Here is a 12,163-nt window from a genome sequence, read left to right on the forward strand (position 1 = left end):
TTTATGTGCAAACTATGACAGAATACTGGTGTAAACCATTAATAAATGTGGGCCAATGTTTTTCCAAAAAGTTTGTTTCCACAAAGTTTTAAAATTTTGTTTTTTTTTCGGAATGCTTTGCTTACCGCAGGTTTGGTTATTGTACATGGTGCTCAGATTGTGGCTCACTGCTGGGAAAGCTGGCAGCAACGTGTAAATGCCAAATGTTTTGTCTTCTGAAAATGGCTTGAAATAAAAGCCACACCAGGGTGATACTCTTGGCCGGCCTTTGAGCACTTGGCCCTGGGAACAGTTTGTGGTAGCAGGCTGTGGTTATGGGCTGCATACTATTTTATTATATATTTTTTAAAATCTCTGTGTTTATATTTTTTATGTTAGGTCATTCTTTCTAGTACTATCCTTAGCCCATTTTGGTCTGGGCAACTGCTCTGTTATTCCCAGCCCTTTAACTCTTGCTAGGCCCATTTTATAGCCATTTGGAGGGTTAAATCCGGGTCACTATTGAATTCTATACAGTTCAAAGGTTCGGTTCAAAGTCTGGCTCCCAAACTAAATTTTGTTGCAAAATTCAGAAGAACCATTCATACCCTAAATTCTACCAACCTGCTCATCACTGATGTTTACCATTCTTAAAAAAAATTAAAAATTTTACGGATTGATTACAGCTACAACAGTTATGTAACAAAAATATTTTACATGTCCAAATAGTTGTAAAACCCTCAATAAGCTTTATGAAAATGCTACATGTAATCTATATTCCATACACAAATGTAACCACATAGTAATTTTATTATAGCTATCTGTATACTTCTCAATAAACAAGATTGATAAATTTAAAAAAAAAATACAAAGGAGAAGAAACAATGTAGAGATCAAGATTGAGACAACACTAGTGTCTTGGATGACTATTACAATAATAAAGGGTGTATTTATTTGTCTCATTTTAAATGCTACAGCATGTAGGGCAGTGATAGCGAACCCATGGCACGGGTGCCAGAGGTGGCACTCAGAGCCCCCTCTATGGGCACCCGAGCCAACACAGAGTTCGCCAGACAGGACTCAAGGCCTCTTGCACCCCCTGGCAGCCCAGAAGACCTAGAAGGAAGCTACAATGATAATCCAAACGTCTTCTTCTATCTACTGTATTGGTGTCCCCAGGTGCCTATATACTTTAAACATGTGATAGAGCAGGGAGTAATACGTTACTGCTTAAATTGACGCATTGGCACTTTGCGAAAAATATGTGGGTTTTGGTTGTAGTTTGGGCGCTCTGTGTCTAAAAGGTTTGCCGTCACTGATGTAGGGGCTCTGATAATGCACAACAGAGCCCTTCAGGCTCATTAGCATAATTATAAAAGTTGATTTTAGAAGGAAGGAGGCCATGGATAACAAATATAAGAAGATTACTAAAGTCATGGTGCCTGGATCTATGGTTTATCATGATTGATTTTGATGGTAGATTTCCTTTAAATTTTATACAAATAATGTAGAATAACAATTTTTTAAATAAGAAAAGCTTTGTACATTTATATATATTGAGAGTTTTTAATTGTATTAAATATGAATTCTATATAGTTATATTCATATTTTTATATAATTATATTTTTATATACAGGCAGTCCCCGGGTTACATACAAGATAGGGTCTGGAGGTTTGTTCTTAAGTTGAATTTGTATATTTTATAATGGAAGTTCTAGACAATTTTTTTTCTTTTGCCCCAGTGACAATCGGAGTTTCAAAATTTTTGGTGTAATTGGACCAAGAATTATCAATAAAGCTTCATTACAGACATCTTACAGCTGATCATTGCAGTCTGGGACTATAGTAAAGCATCCAGAGAGCTTCACCAGAGGTCACAGGAGGCAGAGAGGTCTGGCTGTAACTATGGGTTGTCTGTAAGTCGGGTGTCCTTAAGTAGGGGACCGCCTGTACTTTATTAATTGCTGGTATTTTATTGTACATGATTATGTGCAGTATCCAGAGTTTCCCGGATAGCATATCTTTTTTCTACTTTTTTACTATTCTATCTTATGGTAATATCCCATTGTTGAGAGAATCCTATGTATGTGATGTACAACAATGGAGGCATTCAATGATATACCTCTATTCACAATGATATGAAATAATAACAATGCACCAGACAATAACAATGTCATATAGATTTACAACAAAGTCTAATCTTACAGAAGTAGAGGGTTGGGAATATTTAAAAAAAAAAACAAAGTGCAAGTTGCAGGGAACACATTAGCCCTAAGGCCATTGTATATGTAAATTTTCTTGTTCTCTGCCATAAATTTAAATAAAAGTGAAAAAAAAGTTACTTTTTGGAAAAAAGAATTTGTATCAACTTTCTGGTGTTGTCACTTGAGAACTTCCTTCTTAATATCTGATTGGCTAACACAGTGACTGGATGTCCCATATAAGCGATGGCTGTATTCCGTACAATGTAGTCTGATTCCGTCTGCAGAAGTAATCCCAAGAAATGCCTGTACCAGAGCAATGGAGGATCTCTGTGGTCCTCATGGTCTGTATGCTTTGTTTTACACAAGGTATACCACTACCACCCCAGGTAAGACACATCTGATCTGACAAAAATGATTATTTTTAAAAAATGAAGGAAAAATAGCAGAATGTACAGGTCATTTGCATCATTTTGCAGAATTTCGTTTTTTAAACCTCAAAAAGTACAAAAACTTTTTAAAGGGTATAGGACCGAAGCAGTTCAAAAGTTTACTGCAAGATCAGTTCTGGCTGTAAACAGCAGGTGTCTTCTACATAATACAGCAGACACCTTCCTCTTATGCAGAGTGCTCAGTTCCTGTGTTACATCCAGGAGTAGAGTAAGACGGCCATAGGCCCTGGGCTGTATGAATAGTATAGCCCCTATAAGTTTAAAACCAATTCCTACGTATGGTACTAGCTTTTTGGAGACTGGAGGATGTGTCCCTTCTCCCTGCTTTTAATCTGCAGTTTCAGGACCTCTGGAGGATTTCAAAAGTCTTATGGGTGTGTATAAAATTTGGTTGGTTGTTTGGGTGGCCATTGGCCCCCTAGAAGGCTTGGGCCTGGGCAGTCACCAAAATTGCTTATTCACAACTGGAGACATCAAGTGACCCTGGAACAGTTTTTATCCACAGGAAGTAAACAATGAAGCTTCCTGTTGAAAATCATCAAGCAGAGATCTAGAAAAATTTTAGAAAATACTGTATATAGGAAAAATTGTATAACATTTCATCAAACCAAAAATATCAATAATTTGTTGAAAGTGGACAATCCCTTTAAGGAGTCTTCAAAAATGAAAAATAAAGGTCTATTACAGTAGAAAATTCTGTCTGTAACTTAGTGATGACAGTTGGGAAAGGAAAATTCACTAAACTAGCCCTTTCCTCATCTCCATCCACAATGGCCCCCAGATTATTCCTCAGATCAAAAATTTCAGTTTTAAATTTCTTTTAATTTGCATTTGTGAATAATTTCTATCCTAATAACAATCTTTTGCAGAAACCTGTCACAAGTAATGGTGGTAGTGGTGAGTACATGCTTATATGTATTTATCTTTGTATTTAATTTATTTATTGTCTATTTGTACCATTAAACATGAAAGGTTATACATATAGATTTACAGCGATTGTTTTATGCTCAATTATTTCTTGTAAACATCAAGTAAACAAACAGTTTTAACAATTTTGAGTTAAATAAGTTTTTTATATTGCTAATGACCTATCTTTGGAGTAGCTCACTAGTAGTTACATAACAGGGCTGCCGAAAAGCTACTGGGGCCAGTGGCAAAGGTCTAAGTTTATCTGTCCAGTCTTACTTAAGGGGTATTTCTTATATAAATTAGTGAGAGCTGCCCCTACAGTGTGGCCAGAACGTCAACACACCAAATATAGAACTGTGTTGGTCCAGCTTAGACCATATTGTACAACAGGTGATCTATGAGAGTTCCAAGTGTTGCATTCTCACCAATCAACTATTAAAGTCTTGTCCTATTGGATGTTAAAGACTGTATATAAAAACATTGGTGGCCAGGAGGGGGTTGCTTACAAAAATAAACATGTACTTAGCTCCCGGTACCCTACCAGTGCCCTCCCATGATCTTGCAGTGTCGTCACTCTGGTCCATATCCCATATAATCACACAGGGGCACAGAAGTGGCTCAGCATTCAGCCTTCGACTGACCAAGGCGGCTGGCCACATCCACTCGCCTCACATATACAACTCTGGAAAAAGGGACGGATGGGCATGGCTGGTCTCCTCGGATGGCCGGTAGTTGGATACAGCATGGCTTCCCTCTCCTTGCTTGTTTCATGGGGCACGGACCAAGTGATGGCATCTCAGGACACCGGGATGGCGCCGGGAGGTGAGTACATGTTTATTTTTTTAAGCAACCCCATCCCGGCCATAAAAATATTATAAATCTGTTTTAAAAAAAAACCTACAACATAATTATCATATTTTTTTTGTTATTGTCCACAGAAAGATCTGAATTCTCTCAGTCTGTGGATTTCTTCAGTCGAGCAGCTCAAGTAAACAAAGGTAGGAGCAATAAAAAAAAATAAAAAATATGGAAGAGATGAGTTGAGTAGTTTTTTTCACTTACATGAAGTTAGATATTTTTACAGTTAAAAATCCTGCTAGTTTTTTTGCTGATTCATAATTATTATGGCATCTTCTTGTGCTCATTTACTTTCCTATAAGAACATCCAGTAATTGTGCTCACACTTGTTCAGTAGATCTGTCCAATTTTCTGCAATATATTTTTCACCCTTATGCAAATCGGTAGAGGGGTGTTTCTAGTCATTGGCCCACATTTTGCCTCACTAATGTGCCACATCCAGCACGGTCTTCACAAACGTGGCGCACGCTGCAATCGCCCAAAATGCTTAAAGGGAACCTGTCACCAGGAGACCCATTTTTAGCACTCCACCAGTCCCCACAGAACATAGTACATACACTGCCAAAGTGTTTTTGTATAAAAAATAGGTTTTACAGAAAAAAAGATATGTTATATTCTACCTTTCATTAGCATCTGCTGTATGAGTAGGCACTAGGCACCTGGGAGTGGCTGGAAAGGAGCAGTTCCCCCCCACCCTTGGGAAACTGCTCCTCCATGTGTCCTTTCCAAATATATGAATAACGCCCCTCACTCGGGATTGGCTGTAGTGGAGCAGGGGGCGTCGCTAAGCCAAGTGATGGGCGTTTTCATATATTTGAAAAGGACAACATGGAGTAGCTGTTTCCCAAGGGTGAGGGGAGAAACTGCTCCTTTCCAGCCACTCTCAGTGGACAAGTGCCTAGTCACACAGCAGATGCTAATGAGAGGTACAATATAACATATCTTTTTTTCTGTAAAACCTATTTTTTATACAAAAACACTTTGGCAGTGTATGTACTATGCTCTGTGGGGACTGGGGGAGTGCTAAAAATGGATCTCCTGGTGACATGTTCCCTTTAAGCTGAGGGCACCAGTTTTTTCTTGTCGGACTTCCGACATAAAAGTGGTGGTAGGTGCGAATGTGCCCCAGAAGGCCCCTTTCTGTGCCTGGTATTGTATGGCGGCTTGCATAGTGCATCCTCAACATGATACTAGAGCAGACACTTCATAAATTTATATGTGCAAGCAGTTTGCACATATATTTATGTGCAATCTCCGCTTGATAAATGTGGCCCAATGTGAAGGCAAATCAATACAATTTGTTCCACTAGTAGAACTTTTGCTTATTTAGATCCTAGAAATCTTCAGACAAGTACAAAAAAAGCCACCTCCAGTGTGCCTAATTTTTTTTGCTGGGGTTCTTCTTGATTGCATCAATTGTGTCTGTTATTGTTTTTTTTACATATGAAATAAAGTTTGATGTATGTTATACATTTTTATGAAAAGAACAGTGTAGCTCCTTCATTTTTTGATAGCAACATTACCTCTTGGAGTAGTTCTCTCATTTAAGGTGGTAGGTAATTATCTAGTCCCGTAATGTAGTGCTATGTAGATGTCGGATTTCAAATCAAAAATGGGCTGGCATTGGTGTTCAGCAGATCCGAACTCCAGAGTTTGTGTTTGTTACAAACTTTGTGAGTTCAGGTTCTTCAGATCCAAACCCATACTTTGACCCCCCCCCCCCACCATTAATTTGCACGATTGGAGCAGGCATTAACTCTATAAATGGCGCCAGCAATAATATCCTTACCCTTCTTCAAGTTTAAACATATTTTTATAGTCTCAGGAGAGATAATAATGTCATTAAGGGAAATCTAACATCAAATCCATCATGATAAACCAGGGGCACTTACTCATAGATCCAGGCACCAGGACTCTGGTAATCTTCTTATATATTTGTGTTATCCTTTATTAAACACAGGAAAGAATGAAGCTGACTTGATGGACATCTATAGCAAGATAGCAAAAGGAAACCAAGGTAAAAAAAAGACATAGATTAAATTAAAGGTGCACAAGCCGTTAGTATCCAGTGAGTAATCAGATCCATGTGATATAATGGGGCACATTTACTAAGGGCTTTGCCCTAGTTTTATGACGGACTTTGCACGTTCTTTTAGGAGTAAACTGATTGAACAGGTATTTAAGAAGTGTCTGCACCACAAATGTGTCACACCTGACCGTTTTGTGGTGCAGCTGTACTAGGCATCATGCAACACACAATAGGGGGTGCTCAGTCGCCTGATTTAACATGCAAAGTCTGTCACATGCCCTATGTTAAAGGTGAACCCTATAGAAGTTGGTGAACTCTGTCGGGCCAGTGCAGGGAAGCGACAGATTCATGATTTCTGGAGCATGATCTTAAAGAATCTGGCATATCCAGCATTATACACGGGAAGAGCACTTTTAGGGCAGTTTCCCACATTCTTACTAATGTGGCCCAATGTCTCGTGCTCCTGTGTGACCATGGACAGATTTCTCTCCACAGGAAGTAAACATAGAAGCTTCCTGTTGAATGGCAGCAACGAGAGATCTAGAAAACCGTGAGGAATTTATACAGAAAGTATATTGAAAAATATATACATTTTTATAACACAAACAATATATGTTATTTGATGAAAGTTGAGAACCCCTTTAAACTGCTTGCCAAAAATTTGTACCGAGAAATGTTACACCGGTACAAGAGTATGGGAAAATTTGTGTCGCGTGAAAGTCGTCGGGATTGCACCAAAATCCGGTCTTGTGCACCACAATACCCTTTTAAATGCGACGCAAATCATTAATCGTTGGAATATCCAGCGTTTGTGCGGTCCACGGACCCTTAGTAAATGAGCCCCAATGGGGCAGATTTATCAAGTGTCTGAAAGTCAGAATATTTCCAGTTGCCCATGGCAACCAATCACAGTTCAGCTTTCATTTAACCAGTGCTCATGAATATTTTAAAGAGGAGCTGTGATTGGTTGCCATGGGCAACTTCAAATATTCTGACTTTCAGACACTTGATAAATCTGCCCCAATGTGTCCATCTGTACTTATTTTTCAAATTTTCTTTCTGATGCCAATATTTTATGATGAAAATTTGATACATTATAGAGACTTTTTAACCAAACCCTCAAAAGTCCTCAGAGCACATTACAACCACTGGGTGGTCATACATAGACACACTCGGTGGTCATGGCATACATATACTTCTCCCATTCATCTAATGAATTGAATTATATCATATTTAGTTTTTTGTCTTTTTAGGCAGCAACCTCACTTTGCATGAAGGTGACATCATCACCAAAAGTGGCCGAAGTGCTATCAACTGCGCAAGTTGCCTTTGGCCAAAGTCTTCACTTGGAACCATTAACGTGCCCTACATCCTTTCCTCTGTCTACAGTAAGGATTTAAGCCTTATTTTTGTTTTATCATTATTCAGGATGGAGCTTTATATTAGAAAATGTTAGTGAAATTACAAGAAGTAGCAAGGGGTGGACCCAATGGGGGAGATATATTATGTCTTCTCTGGCAGTTTTGTGGAACATAAATCTCTCCCTTGATATATCATGCAGAAGATGGTATACACTGGCACTATCCGGGTGCAAGAATAGAGCAGAGGTAACAGCAGATGTAGGGGGGCAGAGGAGAACTAAAATAGCTCAACACAGGCAGTCCACGATAATCACAAGAAGATATAGATGCAGCACTCACCGATAAAAGTGATGAGGCATATTCTACATCGCACTGCTCTTTGGGTAAGTCTGGGCAAGGAGAGGGGCGGTTGGGTGGCAGGCAGGAGCATGGATGCCTCAGCCTACTGCAGAGATTATAGTAGAAATCTTGTCTCCAGGTCCAACCTAGTGGAATGTCTGCTCAAATCTACCAAGAGGTCGGAGCCCTTAGTAGATACATACTTTGGAGCGTAAAGCCATTATTAAAGGGAACCAGTGAGCAGAAATTGACCTAATAAACTACTAACGGTATGTTGCCAAGCAGTTAAACACCTTCATGATCATTTCTTTTATGACCCAGTGTGGTGGCATCATTCAGAAAATCTTCTTTAAAGTGAGATGCAAGTTAGTTGTATAGATTCATGGAGGTGGAGATTTTAACACTGAAGTGCAGCTCTCTCTTCCTTTAGAAAGCCCATTATTGGAATTGATGGTCCTACATCCAGAGACATCACTAACCAGATCTCCTGAAGTCTGATGCATGATGTCAATGACAGAGAAGAAGGTTTTCAGATCTCCCCATCTTGACTTCAGTGTCAAACTCTCACTTTAAAGATTGATTTTCTGGATGATGCCACCAAACTGGACCATGAAAGAAACAAAAACGAGAAGGTGTTATACTGCTTAACAATATTATATGACAGGTTCCCTTTAATAAATTCTTTATGAATTTTCCCTATTTTGTTATTAAATTGATTTGGCTTGGGGCTACTCCTAAGGCCTCATATTCAATATCCTATGTGCAATTGCACATGTCAACATTTCACAGGTGAACATTGGGCATTGCACAGGAGGACATGGGTGTGTAGAACCACTCACCACACACATGTTCCCAGGAACTAAGCAGCCGCCAAGCATAAACTTGCATCACTATGGGCGCTGTAAGGCCCAAGTAGACCACTTTCAGAAAATAATATCATTCCACATGCAGGAAAAAGTCTGAGAAAAATGAATCTCTAGAAGACCTCAACTGACATTCGTTGCTGCAATAAATAAATCTGATATAATAATGAAGGGTATAGTATTGTGACATAGGACACCCTAAAAAGCAGCTGTCATCCAAAGAAGCAGTTTTCTCTATGGCCCCTTAGATGCTACTGGGACCTAGAGCCAGCCTGAATATGCCGAGGCCAACTGGTTGGCCTCTCTACTGGTTGACTGATGATAGTTATTTTTGGCCAATGTCTTCAAAGATTGTCAGCATCCCCGTAACTCACATACAAAGTCATTTTAGTCTAAAAAAACAAACACCATTGAGCATGTTCTTATCAGCAGTGATCATGTAGTATCAGTCATTTTTCTTTCACGCAGATGCTCAACAACAACTTTTGTTTAAAACGGCCATGCAGGAGTTTGAATCATTGACTTGCATTCGGTTTGTTCCAAGAACAACAGAATGGGATTATGTCGACATTATGTCCGCAAGTGGGTAAGTCTTCCAATTGGTCTCCATATATTTAATTAGTATATCATTTTATTGGTTATTGTAAAGTCATGTATTAGTCAAGTGTGAATAAAAAAAAGTTTAACAAAAGATTGAGTTACAAAAATATTATATATATATATATAAGTTGCAGGCAACATCTGCTGAAAATAAGAACCATTCAAAGAAAGGATGAGAAAAGATAGCAACCAGAGAAAAAGTCAGGAGTCAGGAGTAAAGCACAGGTTGGCGCTGTCAACATATAATGAGGATAATAATACATTGTCCTCCCAGCTTCTTTAAAAAATAAAGCTGATGTTGACCTATAAAAAATAGACAGGAATGGACTGTTTCATTGGCATGTCACAAGGGCGTTCACAGGTTCTGTAGACTGTTTGGTTATTATAGAGAGGAAAGTAACAGGACAGTGAGTAATAGCTCAATGGTTTATTAAACTTACCAAAACAGGGGGGAACTTAGATAGTAGAACAGATATATTACATGGAATAACTATCATTTCTATTTTCAGATCTGTGTGCCAATCTGCTTAATAATATGACTGGGGTTTTCACATCAGCCAACTACCCCTCACCCTATCCTCATAAATCCAATTGTGTCTGGCTCATCAGAACTCCAGCTGGACAGGTAAACAATGGCATGGCCCCTTCTTGCTCTATTCACAACTGAGCCATACTTAAGTAGATGTTGGGGGGAGAAGGATCAACCATGTTGAGTTTTAACATGACAGATCCTATGTCAAGAGAGACAAACTTGACGGAGACTAAATTGAAAAAAATAAGTTGAAACTACAAGTAATACAGTTTAATACGGTAAATCATACCATTAAAATAAAAATATATTCATAAAGACACCAAGCAATGCCAAAGTCCATATCCAAAAACAAATCCCTATAACAAACCTCTAGGTGAAGGATTGCTATTCCATCATACATTGCATATATTTCCTATGGTGGATTGTTATCCCCTATCCAAAGAAAAAGGGATAACAATATGAACGAAACCAAAAACGAAGTAGACGTGGCACATCCAATAAAAAATAACGTTTATTCTTCTCACATTAAAAAATCTGTGCAGTGAGCATGTAGGCGAGCCACCTACGCGTTTCGGCTTGTACCTAAGCCTTACTCATGGTGAAAAGTTAAAAACAAATGGTTGTAAGTGATTTAAATTACCTGCATGCACCTGATGGCTGATTGACGTCATATCCGTAGCAATTCGGAGAAGACGTAATGCATGAAACCGAGGCTTGTGTGTAGAATAGATATTACAATTAACATGGTTTTTATAAATTCTTATAGGAATAGTAAAAAGATACATTTATACTTATAGCTTTAAATATAGTATGGAATACAGTGAAATTTGTTGATCTTACATGTGAATTGCGATCTACTTTTAGGCTTAAGCAGTTAGATAGAGGATATTGTAAGAGTAGACAATAGTTTAAATAGAAGGATGGAGGGATATAGGTGGGTAGGAGAGAAAGGGAGATAAACTTAGTATATGTATGAGAGATCGTTTTTGGAATTCATGCCTCTAGGGAACCTTGTGCCCAAGGCTAATATCCAGTATGCTTCGCGTCTTAGGAGTATTTTTCTCCAATCACCTCCACGTGCTGGGCGATGAACACTTTCAGCTCCAAAGAAACGAAAGGTAGCTATACTTCTATTGTGACATTCTACAAAGTGTCTCGCTGCTCCGGATGCGTTGACATCACCATTCTTTATATTCAGGATGTGTTGGCTTATTCTTGATTTTAGTTTTTGTACTGTGCAACCTACATAAGTACTGATGCATTCTGTACAATATATCTGATATACTACGTGGTGAGAATCGCAATTTATAAATGAAGTAATTTTCTGAGTTTTCTGTAGTATATCAGATATATTGTACAGAATGCACCAGTACTTATGTAGGTTGCACAGTACAAAAACTAAAATCAAGAATAAGCCAACACATCCTGAATATAAAGAATGGTGATGTCAACGCATCCGGAGCAGCGAGACACTTTGTAGAATGTCACAATAGAAGTATAGCTACCTTTCGTTTCTTTGGAGCTGAAAGTGTTCATCGCCCAGCACGTGGAGGTGATTGGAGAAAAATACTCCTAAGACGCGAAGCATACTGGATATTAGCCTTGGGCACAAGGTTCCCTAGAGGCATGAATTCCAAAAACGATCTCTCATACATATACTAAGTTTATCTCCCTTTCTCTCCTACCCACCTATATCCCTCCATCCTTCTATTTAAACTATTGTCTACTCTTACAATATCCTCTATCTAACTGCTTAAGCCTAAAAGTAGATCGCAATTCACATGTAAGATCAACAAATTTCACTGTATTCCATACTATATTTAAAGCTATAAGTATAAATGTATCTTTTTACTATTCCTATAAGAATTTATAAAAACCATGTTAATTGTAATATCTATTCTACACACAAGCCTCGGTTTCATGCATTACGTCTTCTCCGAATTGCTACGGATATGACGTCAATCAGCCATCAGGTGCATGCAGGTAATTTAAATGACTTCCAACTAGAGATGAGCGAGTATACTCGTCCGAGCTTGATGC

The 12,163-nt window shown here is 38.5% G+C and overlaps 1 protein-coding gene across 1 annotated transcript in view; it reads left to right on the plus strand.

Moving 5' to 3' along the window:
* The first annotated feature begins 2,458 nt into the window (after window positions 1–2,458).
* The window catches only part of LOC140070164 (embryonic protein UVS.2-like), a 28,429-nt gene continuing 18,724 nt past the window's right edge, over window positions 2,459–12,163 (plus strand). Inside the window, exons 1-7 of the mRNA XM_072116501.1 lie at window positions 2,459–2,569; window positions 3,502–3,529; window positions 4,480–4,539; window positions 6,360–6,416; window positions 7,682–7,816; window positions 9,460–9,573; window positions 10,101–10,216. Of these exons, the coding sequence (XP_071972602.1) occupies window positions 2,483–2,569; window positions 3,502–3,529; window positions 4,480–4,539; window positions 6,360–6,416; window positions 7,682–7,816; window positions 9,460–9,573; window positions 10,101–10,216 (597 nt within the window). The 5' untranslated portion in view covers window positions 2,459–2,482. The remainder of the gene's footprint in view (window positions 2,570–3,501; window positions 3,530–4,479; window positions 4,540–6,359; window positions 6,417–7,681; window positions 7,817–9,459; window positions 9,574–10,100; window positions 10,217–12,163) is intronic.

This window comes from Engystomops pustulosus, chromosome 7 (assembly GCF_040894005.1).
Source record: "Engystomops pustulosus chromosome 7, aEngPut4.maternal, whole genome shotgun sequence".
Lineage (NCBI taxonomy): Eukaryota > Metazoa > Chordata > Amphibia > Anura > Leptodactylidae > Engystomops > Engystomops pustulosus.